The following is a 15,277-nucleotide window of genomic DNA, read 5'->3' as shown; positions in this document are numbered from 1 at the left end:
AGCATCCGCCTCCGTGTGGATGAGGGTGCGCGTGACGTAATGCAAAATGGAGTCGTCTGCTGCAGTTTCAGCGTCTTCATCACTATAAGTACGACGGTAGTGCTCGACGAATGCGTGCACGATGTCATTCTGAGTGGTCACCTGCGTTCCATGAGGCGTGGTCAGAGTGCTGATGATCTGCCGACGACGCCTTCGTTTGTCGGACACTATATCAGGCATGGAAGGAATTTCTAAATCCACGTGATTGTGGCGCCGCGTCCGTATCACGACCCCTTGCAGTTTCCGGAGTGCCAGCGCAATTATCTTCGCCTTAGTTCTTTGCCGTTCCAACTGGTTGTCCGGGGTTGGCGGTTGAGCATCCAGATCTCGGAGAACCGCGTAATAGAAGTCAACAGTGGTGCGATGCCAGTCGGCCATGTCCTTCCCGTATCTCATCAGTGTCCTCCGGATCGTTGGCTTGGCGCAGTCCAACCACCATGTCAATGTCGAGTGGTAGCGGGGAAGGCGTCGTTCGCAGGTTGTCCACGTTTCAGTGACTTGTTGGCGACACGCCAGGTCATGCAAGTGTGAGGTAATGAGTTTCCATGGCGCACGGCTGCGCCATACTGATTGCGGCGGAAGGAGGACCGTACAGATGTAAGCGCAATGGTCAGAAAAGTCCAGCGGCCAGCGTTCGGCGCCCCGTATCGCAGATCTAAGAGGTTGTGAGACATATATCCTGTCTAGTCGGCTTGCGGAATGACTTGTAAGAAAGGTACGGCCAAGAAGGCCGCCGTGTTGAACTTCCCAGGTATCGTGAAGCAAGAGGTCTCGGACCACTATACGTAGCTTTTGGCATGTAGTATAGTGGGGAATCTGATCTTTAGGATGCAGAACGCAGTTAAAATCACCTCCTAGTAGGCAATGGTCATAACGCCCTAAAAACAGGGGAGCGATTTCCTCGGAATAAAACTGGGTTCTTTCATGCCGTCGGTCGGTGCCTGAGGGAGCGTAGACATTAATGATGCGTGTCCCCATGGCAGTAAGTGCCATGCCCCGAGCTGATGGAAGGAAGGCGACATCGGTCACAGAAATCCCGTGGCGGACGAAGATGGCCACCCCGCGGCCCATAATGATGATGATGATGATGATTAGTGTTTTAGGGCGCACAACAGCGAGGTTATCAGCGCCCGTTCCCAAAAGTTCAATTCAGAGCCGAATCGTGAGAGAAGTGGTATTGTTCAAATTGCAAGATTGGACACAGCACATCAAAACAGGGAGATAAAACTAAAAATAAAATAGCAGTACAAACAGGTAAAAATAATTAACGGTGGCCGAGTGACCACTTACAAATAATGGGTGACCAAACCACTGGACAGCACATTAAGACTTCAATCCCAATATTTTGGGAAGAAGGCCAGACAACACACAAAAACGTAAAACTCTAGTGACACTCGCCTCATTATTAGTTAAAAGAGAGGGTAGGTCCGGTGGGAAACTGAAATCTTCCCTCAAACCTGCATATAAAACACACTCAGTTAAAATATGCCGTATCGACAGCTGTGCCCCACATGTCTGACACGTTGGTGGCTCCTCACGACGTAACAGAAAACCATGAGTCAAAGGACAATGTCCTATTCTAAGCCGTGTAAGGGCGACTTCCTCAGCGCGTCGTTGTCGGAAGGAGGTGAGCCACAGTCGGACAGAATCCTTCACCGCTCGCAACTTATTATCCCTCACGTCCAGCCACTGAGCCTCCCACCAACGCATGACCTTCCGAGTCACGAAAGACATAATGGCCTGCAGGGGGACGGAACAGCGAGCAGGAGGTGGGATGGAGCAAGCCTCCTTGGCAGCCGCATCTGCAAGTTCATTTCCAGGAATCCCTACGTGCCCTGGAACCCAGCAGAAAATCACATCCTTACCCTGCTGTTGCAAGAGCAGGAGTGCGTCCTGCACCTCTTGCACCATCCGATCTGCAGGGTACATTTGTTGAAGAGCGTGTAGAGCACTTTGGGAATCGGAGCAGATGATGAATTTCGTGCCACGATGTCGGCGCATATGCTCTAATGCGTGCAGAATGGCAAACAGTTCTGCGTAGTAAACTGAGAACTGCTCTGGGAGCCCTATCCGATGGACAGTATGGGGAAACACAGCAGAGCAGCCCATAAAATCCCCCTGTTTAGAACCATCCGTGTAAACAGGAGTGAAATCGGAATGGCGTTCTAAAATCTCAGTAAGTTTAATTTTGAAAAGGTGGTCCGGGGTACAATACTTCCTGTAAGCAGCCAGATCAAGAAGTAAACTTGGCCTTTGTAGTCGCCAGGGAGATCCCCTACTCCATCCCTGGTGGAGGACCTTAATGCCCTCCAGGTGTACCGACTCGAGACTCTCCTTTGCACGGATGCCAAACGGCTTTGTCGCCGCCGGACGGTGGCGGAAGAGACGTGCCAGTGCCGGCTGGGAAAAAGTGTCGGACGCCAATGAAAGAGGAGTGGACCTGGTCCTGTACGCGTGCCGTACCACGAGGAGAAGACGCCGAATGGACAGCGGAGGCTCTCCCGTCTCGACACACAGACTAGCAACCGGACTCGTGCGATAAGCCCCCGTTGAAAGCCTAATACCCTCATGGTGAATCACATCCAACATTTTGAGGTAGGAAGGTCTTGCAGAGCCATAAGCTTGACATCCGTATTCCAGTCGAGGTCGCACAAAGGCCTTATAAAGTTGGAGCAGACGTGCCCTGTCAGCGCCCCAGGATCTATGACTGACGCATTTAAGGACGTTTAAAGCCTTGAAACAGCGGACCTTTAGATCCTTTAAGTGTGGCAACCATGTGAGCTTCTCATCAAAAATAAGCCCGAGATATTTCACTTTTTCCATAAAGGGGAGAACAGTGTCTCCTAGTTTTAAAACAGGGAGATTAAAAAGAGAACGGGAACGGTTAAAATCTACACAAATGGTCTTCTCCAAAGAGAATTTAAAGCCCGTGGTCTTAGACCACTTCTCCAATCGCACGAGTGTCAGCTGTAATTGGCGTGTAGCAGCTGTGACGGAGGAAGACGCACAGAAAATGGAGAAATCGTCCACAAACAAGGAGCACTGCACGGGCCGGCGCACTGTGGACGCAATACTATTGATGGCAATTGCGAAAGCTGTCACACTGAGGACACTTCCTTGAGGGACACCGTTCTCCTGCTTAAAACGGTCAGACAGGACATTCCCAACCTTATACTTAAAATACCTGTCCGACAGAAAGGATCGGATGAGTGTGGGTAAACGCCCACGGAAACCCCACTCATAAAGCTGCCGCAAAATGGTATGCCTCCAGGTAGTATCGTACGCCTTCTCCAGGTCGAAGAAAACCCCGATAAGGTGTTGCTTACGGAGGAAAGCATCTTGTATTGCTGTTTCGAGTAGGATCAGGTTATCTAGGGTGGAATGATACCTCCTGAATCCACACTGGCAGCGGGTAAGTAAGGATCTAGATTCGAGAACCCACACCAGGCGTCTATTGACCATACGCTCAAATGTCTTTCCGACGCAGCTCGTGAGACTAATGCTACGGTAGCTACTGGGTTCGGTCCGATCCTTCCCTGGTTTTAAAAGCGGAATTAAAATCGATCCTTTCCACGAACTAGGAAAGTCGCCGGTCTTCCAGATTTCATTAAAAAGTTGAAGGAGGACTTCCTTTGACCGCAGATCCAACTGCTGCAGCATGCTATACGATATCAGGTCTGGACCAGGTGCGGTATCCCGAGATATGGACAGTGCAGAGTCCAACTCCCACAAAGAGAAAGGCTGGTTGTATTCCTCAGTGTTCTGTGAACGGAAATCAAAACCAGCCCTCTCCTGTGTACCCCGATAGCGCAGAAATTCGGGGTCCTGGCTAGAATCGGCCGTAATAGTTTGAAAAGATTCTGCCAACGCCCGGGCGATGTCTCTCGGAGATGTTAGGAGACACCCCCGCTCACGTATAGCGGCTAGTGGCGGTCGAGAGTATCGCCTTGAAATCCTCCTAATGGCGTCCCATACTTTGCTTGAAGATGTGGACCTATTGATGGAGTGCAGGAACTCACGCCAAGACCTCCGTTTACTCTCCTGAACGATTTTCCTCGCCCGCGCCCGTGCTATCCGGAAAGTTGTCAGATGCGCAGCAGTGGGGCACCGACGGAATTTCCTCAAAGCCGCCCGCCTGTCTCTGATGGCGGTACGACAGTCGTCATTCCACCAAGGGACAGGCTGCCTCACAGGTGTTCCCTTTGACTTTGGTATGGATACATCAGCGGCATGGTGCATCACCGCCGTAATGTGATCCACCCAATCCTGGACGCCTTCACACCGTTCAAAAACAGCCAACTGCCGGTAGAGCGTCCAGTTTCCCTTCCGGAACAACCATTTCGGCGGCTGTGCGACACGACCCATTTCAACTGGCAGATGGAGCCAGATAGGGTAATGGTCGCTGCCATGAAGGTCGTCGTCGACGACCCACTGAGCAATGTCCGCAACCACAGGCGAACAAATAGAGAGGTCTATGGCAGAAGACGAACCTGAAGCGGTGCTAAAATGCGTGGCCTGACCTGTGTTCAGCAGTATGACGTCGGAAGTCCTGAGCAACTGCTCAATCATCTGGCCTCTGGGGCAGGTTTTGTTGGAACCCCATAATGCATTATGAGCATTAAAGTCTCCTAAAAGGAGAAAGGGACGGGGTAGCTGATCAATGAGCCGTGCGAGGGCTTCACTGTCAATGAGCTCAGCGGGTGGTAAATACACGGAGCACACTGTAACATGAACCTGGGCCAGGATCCGAGCTGCAACCGCTTGTAGCGTCGTGGTTAAGGTCACAGGTGAGGAGTGGAATGTGTCCTTAATGAACACTGCCACCCCACCCTGAGCCCTATTACCAGTCAGGTCGTCTTGCCTGTACATGCGATATCCCGTAAGCACAGGCGTGTCAGTCTCTTTAAAATGTGTCTCTTGCAAAGAGATGCAAATGGGGTTTGCCTGTACTAACAGCCGCAATTCTGCAAGGCGAGGTCTGACTCCATTCAGATTCCACTGAAGTATGGGAGCCATATCAGCGTTTCGGTTTAGATTTCCCCCTGTCTTTGCGCCGCGCTGGTGAGGCACTTGTAGAGCGAGTGGCAGCAGAGGGGCTGCCAGGTTCTGGGGAAGAGGTATCAAAATCCATGACGATGTCCTCCTCATCAGTCAGGGATGCCATGACGACATCCGATGGTGCCTTTGGCAGGCGTGACGTCAAACGCCGTGCCCCTTTCCCTGGTCCTGTTTTCTTTGTGGAAGCTGGGGATGCGGGAAGTGGAGAGGCACTCTGTTTCTGGAGGGCCTTCGAAGGTTTCACTGGAGCTGTCTCTGCAATAGCGGTGGGTGCAGGCGGAGCAGCCTGAATAGCGATATCGTTAGTGGGAGTGCTCTGGCAGGTACAAACACAGGTACAGGTATGGGTGGAGGATACTGCGACGCTGGACATGGTCTGCGTCGAAGCGTCGACTCGCGACGCACGGTTGTGCACCAAGGAGGCATAGGACGTGGCAAAGACAGGGGGTTTTGTAGCCCTGTACTCTTTTTTGGCTTCCACATAAGGTAGCCTCTTTGTCACTTGATCTCCTGAATTTTTCGTTCTTCCGCAAAGACGGGGCAGTCTCTGCTCCAGACGGGATGGCTCCCAGAGCAGTTTATACACAGCGCTGGAGATGTGCAGTTGGTCCCAGCTTCATGAGCTGCCTTGCCACAGATACCGCAGGTTGGTTCACCCCCACAACTCATTGTCGTATGGCCAAATCGCTGACATTTGAAACAGCGCATAGGGTTAGGTATATAAGGCCGAACCCTAAGTCTGAGGAAACCAGCCAGAACGTATTCAGGTAAGACAGGCGAATTGAAAGTCACAATGAAAGTGGCAGATTTCTCCGTGACGCCATTATTTCTACGTGTCCTTTGTTCCACGTCTACAATCCCCTGTGTTGCCCATTCTTGCTTCAGCTCGTCGACATCGATATCCATTAAATCACGGCAGGTGACAACGCCTTTACTGGAGTTGAGGGAATTGTGCAACTCGACAGTGATATCATACTCGCCTAACTTGGGTGACTTCCGAAGCAGCTCCACTTGCGATGCCCTAGTAGTCTCAACTAACAGGGTACCATTCCTCAGGCGTTTGATAGATTTCAGTGTACCTGCGAGTCCTTCTAAACCTTTATGTATGTAGAAAGGAGACACTTTTTCAAATGAGCCCTCCTTCCTCTTAATCACGATGAAAACATTGTCATTTACGACTCCATGAGCCCTGTTACTCTTTTCCATATGCATATCTGGAGGACTAGCCTCCCTCATGCGCTTGACTGATTGCGAAGTTGGTGAAGGGAAATACGTGGTTGCCATGTGCGTCCCACGAGCAGCTAGGGAACGAAACGTCAGCCCAGACAGAGCCCCGCATGCCTGGGTAAGCCTTATACAACTGAGGTGCGGCAGGTTCCCCAGAGGTTGCCCGCTATCGACTGTTCCACCTCAACAGCCATGCATCTCATCAGCGCGCAGCACACCTTGAGATTGAGGGGTTTTTTATAGAGGTTTATTCCATCCTCACGATCCGGGCGGTCAAGCCAAGATCCCCATTCCCTGAGACACACAACGTTCCACCGCCGCGCCGCACGGTGGTCGCTGAAGCATGCTCAGAGGTTACGGTGACAGGGGACGGGCGGCGCTTACCAGTCGCCAGCTCAGGAACCCCGGGGTCGCCAAGCCCGTACCCAGCAAATGAATGCTGAGCCCCTGGGGGGCCGCGGCCCATAGGATCACTCGCGGAGGCGTGGGCGTTATAGCCATTGATATCCGGGAGACTAGCCACATGAACTTCCTGCAGAAGGGCGAAATTAATATCCGAAGCCCAGAACATCTCCTGCATAAGGCGGATTTTCACCCTGGAACCGATGTTGTTGGTGTTGATGGTTGCTATCCGGTAGGCCTGGTGTCGGATTGCTGGAGGCTGGTCCACTCCACCGCCCGCGCAAGGGTGTGGGCGTCGCAGTGGAACGTTATCCCGCTGGCCCGCAGGGGAGTCTGGGGAGAGTATGATTAGTGGTGCGGCCGTGACGGCACAGGGTCCCGTAACGGGTCCTGCTCCTTGACCTCCTCCTCGTGCCACGCCGTGGAAGCGGAAACTGGTGTATCATCCATTTTGTCTGCAGAAGATGTCATAATTGTGCATGGTGTAGTGTCGCCTGTGATACGTTCATGATTTAGTTCAGATTCAGCATGGGGCGCAGGCACACCGATAGATGTCTCCGCGCTCATTACGTCTTCGTCAGCAGTAGCGGGTTCTGAGGCCTCGTGCTGGTCGACGGTTACGTCCTCCCCGGCTTGTAACGTCTCCTCTTGGCCGGAAACGGTGCGACGTCTTCGCTTGCGACGTTTCGGAGAACGTTGTTCCCTCCGTGTCCGACGTCGTTCTGGCAGAAAGGCCGCTGTAGGAACGATGAGCGAGTCGATCTATATCGTGTTTCCGAGGTCAGGGTCAGCGTCTGGTTGCGCCGGCATCTTCGGAGCGGCGTCGATGGCCGGCCGAGGCGGCGGGTCGTCCGAGGCGCTCTCCGTCGGTGTTTTGTCGGGCTCGTTGGTGACGTCGTTTGTGGTGACCGGGCGACGTTGCAAAGTCGTAGGAGAAGCTAGAGCAGCGGCATAGGTCACCGGTAGCACTGTAGGTTGCGACGTGTGTGGTTCTTCGGCAGCTGGAAGTTGCGTAATACGCCGTTGTAGGCATTCGGATCTAAGGTGGCCTTCTTTGCCGCACCCGGAACAGGTCCGAGGCTGGCCGTCGTATATAATTATTGCACGGCATCCGCCAATCTGTAAGTAAGACGGGACGTGGCTTCGGAGATCAATGGTGACCTGTCGGACCCCGTTTAGGACAGGATACGTCCGAAACTGTGTCCACTTCTCCGCAATGTGGCCATGGATTGTGCCGTATGGGCGTAGTGCCGCGACGACTTCCTCAGCAGGAAGTTCGAATGGCAATTCGAAAATGCGTATCGTTCGCATACCTAAGCCTGCGTGGTCGACGGTTACCTCCCCCACATTGCTATCAGCGTGACAGAAGCGGAGCCCCTGTTTGGTCTCACGTAGTATGCGTTCGCACGCCGCGTCGTTAATGATTTTCACATAGACCGTGCTGCTCACGATGGACAAATGTATGCCGATAATATCGGTCGCCGGGATCTTCACTTCCTCTCGCAGAAAACACTCCGCCGGCCGCGGTGGTCTAGCGATTCAGGCGCTCAGTCCGGAACCGCGCGACTACTACGGTCGCAGGTTCGAATCCTGCCTCGGGCATGGATGTGTGTGATGTCCTTAGGTTAGTTAGGTTTAAGTAGTTCTAAGTTATAGGGGACTGATGACCACAGATGTTACGTCCCATAGTGCACAGAGCCAGCCAGAAAACGCTCCACCTCGAGTGCTTTGGGTCGGGCATAATCGTTGCAGATAGTAAATCGGAGTGTTGATTTACGGTAACGGTTCGCCATGGATCGTACAAGGTAAGCCGGCACTTAAGCAACGGCCGTCAGAATGTAAACAAGGCGAGCTCGCGCGCCGCACGAAGTCAACACGTACGCGTCCGCTCTGTTGCCCTGCCGAAGGCAGACTGGTAATCACTTCCATTGACCTTTATATCTGACATGGGATTCAGTCAGATTATTTTATCTTCCTTCTGGAAGGCATTTTATTTTATTTTATTTTTTACAAAATAACGCTTGTGAATGTGTTTCTGCCACATTCAAATAAGCTGTATAATAATTTCTGGATATAATCATCAGTTTACAGAAATTATGAAATTCTGCCAGCCGAAGTGGCCGTGCGGTTCTAGGCGCTGCAGCCGCTACGGTCGCAGGTTCGAGTCCTGCCTCGGGCATGGATGAGTGGATGTCCTTAGGTTAATTAGGTTTAACTAGTGCTAAGTTCTAGGGGACTGCCGGCTGGAGTGGCGGAGCGGTTAAAGGCGCTACAGTCTGGAACCGCACGACCGCTACGGTCGCAGGTACGAATCCTGCCTCGGGCATGGCTGTGTGTGATGTCGTTAGGTTGGTTAGGTTTAAGTAGCTCTAAGTTCTAGGGGACTTATGACCACAGCAGTTGAGTCCCATAGTGCTCAGAGCCATTTGAACCATTTTCTAGGGGACTAATGACCTCAGAAGTTGAGACCCTTAGTGCTCAGATCCATTTGCCATTTTTGAAATTCTGAAAAGGTTGCTTCGTTTCAACAAAATTAATGCTTTCACATCTGAAAACATGTTATCAACATACTAAAATTCGAATTATAGCTCAATTGTTTAAAAGGATTTTTTTTCTAAACCATCGATGTGGATCTTTGAATCGTATAATCATATACAGATATGAAACTTCCTGGCAGATTAATACTGTGTGCCCGACCGAGATTCGAACTCGGGACCTTTGCCTTTCGCGGGAAAGTGCTCTACCATCTGAGCTACCGAAGCACGACTCACGCCGGGTCCTCACAGCTTTACTTCTGCCAGTATCTCGTCTCCTACCTTCCAAACTTTACAGAAGCTCTCCTGCGAACCTTGCAAAACTAGCACTCCTGAAAGAAAGGATACTGCGGAGACATGGCTTAGCCACAGCCTGGGGGATGTTTCCAGAATGAATGAAGTTTCATATCAGCGCACACACCGCTGCAGAGAGAAAATTTCATTCTGGAAACATCCCCCGGGCTGTTGCTAAGCCATGTCTCCGCAGTATCCTTTCTTTCAGGAGTGCTAGTTCTGCAAGGTTCGCAGGAGTGCTTCTGTAAAGTTTGGAAGGTAGGAGACGAGATACTGGCAGAAGTAAAGCTGTGAAGAGCGGGCGTGAGTCGTGCTTCGGTAGCTCAGATGGTTGCCGGCACGATAGCTCAGAGTGTTCGGTCAGAGGGTTAGAAGCCCTCTGTAATAAAAAAACTGAGTAAATAGATCAACGACGAACTTGAAAGGGTGTCGTGGGACGTCCGCCCCGAACAAATGGAACGAACAATAAATAACAAAATGAGATTTAAAAAAAAAAAGATGGTAGAGCGCTTGCCCGCGAAGGGCAAAGGTCCCGAGTTCAAGTCTCGGTCGGGCACACAGTTTTAATTGAAAACAAATAAACAATGTATTTGGGGAAACTGAAGGAAGTAATGTACGAAAAGGAAAAAAATCATCAGGTACACTTGCAACATCCTAAAATCGAGATCAGATTGGGACAATAATAGAAACTCCAAATCATCTGCATACAATGAACTTGTGTAAGGGCCAGCGATACAAAAGCTACGGTAAATAAAAATATGTAGTACTTCTCGTTCTCAAATATTTCTTAAACGTTGTAACATACTCAGTATTTGGAGTAATTTGCAATTAAATTCGCATTTTAAATATTCAGTTGAGAATGGTAATAGGCTTACAAGCCAGACATGGTATAGCGATTCTTGCAACTTTCTATATATCGTTTCGGGCGGTATGGTTAAAATGAGCTGAAGCACTACAAGCAAAACTGGTATGTTGTCAAGGGGTGACGCTTACATAGAGAACACAGGTAGGAACTGAGTTTTCCAGCTGTCAATTAGCCACATACAACAGAACTCCAACAACTGTCTTGAACGTATGTGCGGATGAGGAGATGCACTTACCTTTGGCAGCCGGCGAGAGGAGCATGTGTGACGTGGAGGCTCCACCTGCGCTCTCCCCGAAAACAGTGACCTTGTCCGGGTCGCCGCCGAAGGCGCCAATGTTGCGCTGCACCCATTGCAGGGCCATGACTTGGTCCTTGAGGCCCGCATTGCCAGGGATGTCGTCGTTCTGCAGGCTCAGGAATCCTAGAGGTCATAAGCAAAGGTGCTATTATCATTGTAAGTCACCTACTCTTTTTTGTAATCACTCGAAGAAAGCGTGTCTTCCGCAAAATGTCCTGAATATGTTCCCCTCTTTACATAAAACTTTAACCAAACAAATAATTTATAACACAATCTGACCAAATTTCATGAACATATTCAAGAGTATCGAGTGTTTTCTTTGAGTAAAAGAAACAAATGCGGGGCACAAATGAATACTTGAGTGAAACAGTCACTTCTAGCAATTTCATAATCTGATCCAGAGAACGTGTAACTGATTAATCGTATAAGTAGATCATGTTTAATAAGCGTGCGTGGTTCCATCTGATAGCCTAACACCTTTCCACAAAACCTGAAATGTATAACAACCACATCAAAACACAATCTGATAAGCAGCAAACGGTCTCCGAATCTGCGCACCACCATTTATCTTCCGAGCTGTAAAGCATGCAATCAATGGAAGAAAAGTTTCTGCTCACTGAAATTTTGAAAAAGTTTATGCTGACTGCAGTTTAGCTTCCCACTGAACAACGTTACTGCTGAAGGCAGAATTCTTATTGAAGATGAGGCTTTCAAGTAAGTGCAGATAGAGAAATGAATAGCAAGACACGTAGGTACTCACATATTTGGACATGAATTTCATAGGTGATATTAGTATGAATATAACTCATGGACTCTTAAGGCAACCTTATGGGTACTGAGAGTCAGTCTACACCCAGCAACAGAGGGAAGATGATAACTGTCTGAACATGATCACGCGACATGCAAGACCGCCATATAAGCCGGCCGGAGTGGCCGAGCGGTTCTAGGCGCTACAGTCTGGAACCGCGCGACCACTGCGATCGCTGGTTCGAATCCTGCCTCGGGCATGGGTGTTTGTGATGTCCTTAGGTTAGTTAGGTTTAAGTAGTTCTAAGTTCTAGGGGACTGATGAGCACAGCAGTTAAGTCCCATGTGCTCAGAGCCATTTGAATCATTTAAGAATAATTCCAGATGCATCAGGAAATCCTGAGCACATTTAAATAAACGATAATGTGATACAGTCAATATGCCTACCGTAAAGATGAACTAATGAAAATTTGTTTTTGTACCACATACATGTAAATCTAACTTACTCACTGAACAATGAAAGTCACGTCTGAATAGAAGCAAAAGAACCTTTAAACACATGAAAAGACAGTGAGGTGACAAAAATCGTGGGATACCTCCGAACATCGTGTCGAACCTCTTTTTGCCTGGCGTACTGCAGCAACTCGAAATGTCATGAACTTAACATGTCGTTGAAGTCCTCTGCAGAAATATTAAGCCATGTTGCATCTATAGCAGTTTACAATTGCGGAAGTGTTGCCGCTGCAGGATTTTGTGCACGAACTGACCTCTCTATTATGTACCATAAATGTTCGATGGGGAGGGTTTGTATCAGTATTGCAGGACTCTAACGAACTGAAATCGGGACTCATCTGACCAGGCCACGGTTTTCCAGTCGTCTGGTCACCAGCCGAGGAGATGCGCTCCAGGCGATGTAGTGCTGTCAGCAGAGGCACTCGGGTTGATCGTCTGCTGTCGTACCCCACTAAAACCAGATTTCGTCTCACTAACCTAACGAATACGTTCATCATACGTCCGACATTCATATCTGCGGTTACTTCACGCATTGTTGCTTGTCTGTTAGCAGTGGCATTAGCACTGGCAACTCTATGGAAACGCCGCTGCTCTAAGGCTGTCGGCCACTGCGTTGTCCGTGGTGAGAGGGAATGCCCGAAATTTGGTACTGTCGGCACAGTCTTGAGCTGTGGATCTCGGAATATTGAATTTCGAAATGGAGTGTCCCATGCGTCTAACTCCAACTACCACTCCGCGTTCAAAGTCCGTTAATTTGCGTCGTGGGATGATCATCACGTCGAAAACCTTTTCACACGAATCACCTGAGTACAAATGACAGCTCCGTCAATTATCTGCCCTTTTACACCTTGTGTACGCGGTACTATCGCCATTTATATGTGTACAGTCGCTACCCCATGACCTTAGTCACCTCAGAGTACTGCAGGCTACTCTAACGCCAATGTACAAAATGCATGTCTCCCTTTCACTAAAATTCTTTAAGCTCGTTGCGTGAGAATAGCCATCAAAAAGTAAATCATCGAGATACGGTATCAGTTCTTAGCAAAAGACGTGGAAGCAACAACCAAGAACCCCATCAGAACCAGGGTAGCCTATGGAAAGTCGCCCGGAAACAGAGTCAGGAACACGATGATTTGATCCTCATTCAATGTGGCGCACAAACGTACGATGGGGTTCGGACAGTTGTGTGATTGTCCCTTACTTACTGCCAGGAAATACTTACTGGCAGACATGCCTTTACCAAGGAAGTACTAAAAATAGCGGGACTGCTCACCGGCGTTAGTGTACGCTACGCTACCGTATTGAAGCTCGCATTTGCAGGACAGCGCTGTATTTGAGTTTAGTAAGTGATGCCAAATATGTGATAAAACATTGCACACACGATGACTTAACAGATGTAAATAACATTCATAAGGAGTTTGTATCAGTATTGTTAGAAAAATGTGTAAAATGGTGTGGCTAGTTCAAGTGATTATTCATGTCCAAGTTAGTTGAATGAAAAATACGATAGAACTGTGGAAGGTAAGACGAATAAAATTATGCCATACAAAAATAAATGGAAAACTGGATAATAATCCAAAAGACAGGCGGAGAATATGTGCCAGGAAATATTAAATAACAACCGAGAGTGAAAAAATGAATGATAATGTCATTATCTTCTACTTCATAAGTTTCATGCAACTATCTTCAAACGAAAACGTCTCGCTCGTACATGTAAGAAACGAATCCTACGTTCCTGAATAGATATTTACGACTTTCTGTCTTTTCATGGAGACCTGATACAGAAAACTAGGGAACGAGAATCATTTAAGACAGACTTGATTACTCACTAGAAAGTGTAGTGAACATCCTTTCATTTTGTTCTTTGATTTCCTTTCAGTGTCTCTCATATCATATAAACCATAAGCCAGTTTTCATATTCGTTCCTCGAAATGGCGGACTTGAATGTACGAAGAGTTTCCTCATTTCTCTGCATCGGTGCGGTAGCCTTTACTCGACTAGTCAAAGGCTGTGATATCTTAAACAATCGATCACCTGTTGCAGAACATCTTTCCTTCGTACTTGCAATTAGAATTCCCGGAGAACTGAATAATTTGAAAGCCAACATTTTAATGAACAACTTTCGGCATACATACTCAATGTGTGAGAACTGCAAGCAATTTCAATACGCGAGAAACGAGTAATTATTCTTGACAGTGGCGCTACTCTCCTGCATCCGACTGTAGCGGGAGCTTCCGGAGCGCGTTGAACATTTTCCTTTGATGTTCATTTTCGCTTAGGTATGAGGATATTTAGTCATTGTAGTATTCATTGTGGATGACATAAAGCATTTTAAATGCTACAACAATAATTCTTCAAGAATATAAATTGTTCGAGAGAACGTTAGGAGCAAAAAGTGGGGCCTAATGTGACAATTACCACTGTTTTTCAAGTTGCTAACGTAGGCTACGGTTGTGGTGTGTAGCGTGGAGGAACAGACGGACTGCACACTGGCGACGTTGCAAAGTATTCTTTTTCTCTCTCTGCGTAGAACGCCTCATGCACAGACCTTTATACCTGCACATCATTCCGATGGAACGAAGAAAGGCTTTCTTCCATAGCCTGTCGCTAGGAAACATCTGTATGGTGACGAGCCTTAGGGAGATAACCGTGTTGCCTACTCCTAATGCTAGAAGAATCAGCTGTATTTGGCCGGTGTTGGGAAGATACGTAGTGGTTGATCACTACGCTAAGTACCAAACTCCTTGGTTACAACACTAGGGTGCAACATCACGTACGTGTCGAGGTCATTAGAGACTTTGGGATAGAAACACCTAGAGGTAGGGGAGAGGGAGGAAAGGAAGTCCATTTAAATTCACGTAACATATCTGTATTTTTCTACAGTTTCTTGCTGTTTCGGCAGTGCTACTGAGTTTCATTTGTGTATCTGAATCAAATCAAAATTTATTTCCAATCGGGAAAAATTAGAAACACAAAATGCAGTTTGCTTTTGTTGTGAATGAGAAATATTGTATACGTAAATTCAAAACCTCGCCATTTCTGTACTCGATTCGTATAATTGATTCAAATATTGAGATCCATGTTGGATGAGCAAGCCATCTTCGCGAAACCTCGCAAGGGTGGAAATATATGGTATTAGAATCAAAAACGTTTCGGTACACTCGGGTCCGCAGATCAACCGTCCGGCTATCATGATTTAGGTCCCCCGTGATTTCTTTAGATCACTTCAGTCAAATAGTGAGATGATTCCTTTGAAAGGACACGGCTGACTTCCTCCCCTATCCTTCCCTAATCGCCGGC

General features: G+C 48.5%; 1 protein-coding gene across 1 annotated transcript in view; it reads right to left on the bottom strand.

Moving 5' to 3' along the window:
• LOC126412996 (juvenile hormone esterase-like) overlaps positions 1–15,277 on the bottom strand; it is a 93,070-nt gene that overhangs the window by 55,629 nt on the left and 22,164 nt on the right. Inside the window, exon 4 of the mRNA XM_050082888.1 lies at positions 10,655–10,840. Coding sequence (XP_049938845.1) covers positions 10,655–10,840 — 186 coding nt within the window. The remainder of the gene's footprint in view (positions 1–10,654; positions 10,841–15,277) is intronic.

This window comes from Schistocerca serialis, chromosome 7 (genome assembly GCF_023864345.2).
Source record: "Schistocerca serialis cubense isolate TAMUIC-IGC-003099 chromosome 7, iqSchSeri2.2, whole genome shotgun sequence".
Lineage (NCBI taxonomy): Eukaryota > Metazoa > Arthropoda > Insecta > Orthoptera > Acrididae > Schistocerca > Schistocerca serialis.
This window is presented reverse-complemented; position numbering and strand designations above follow the sequence as displayed.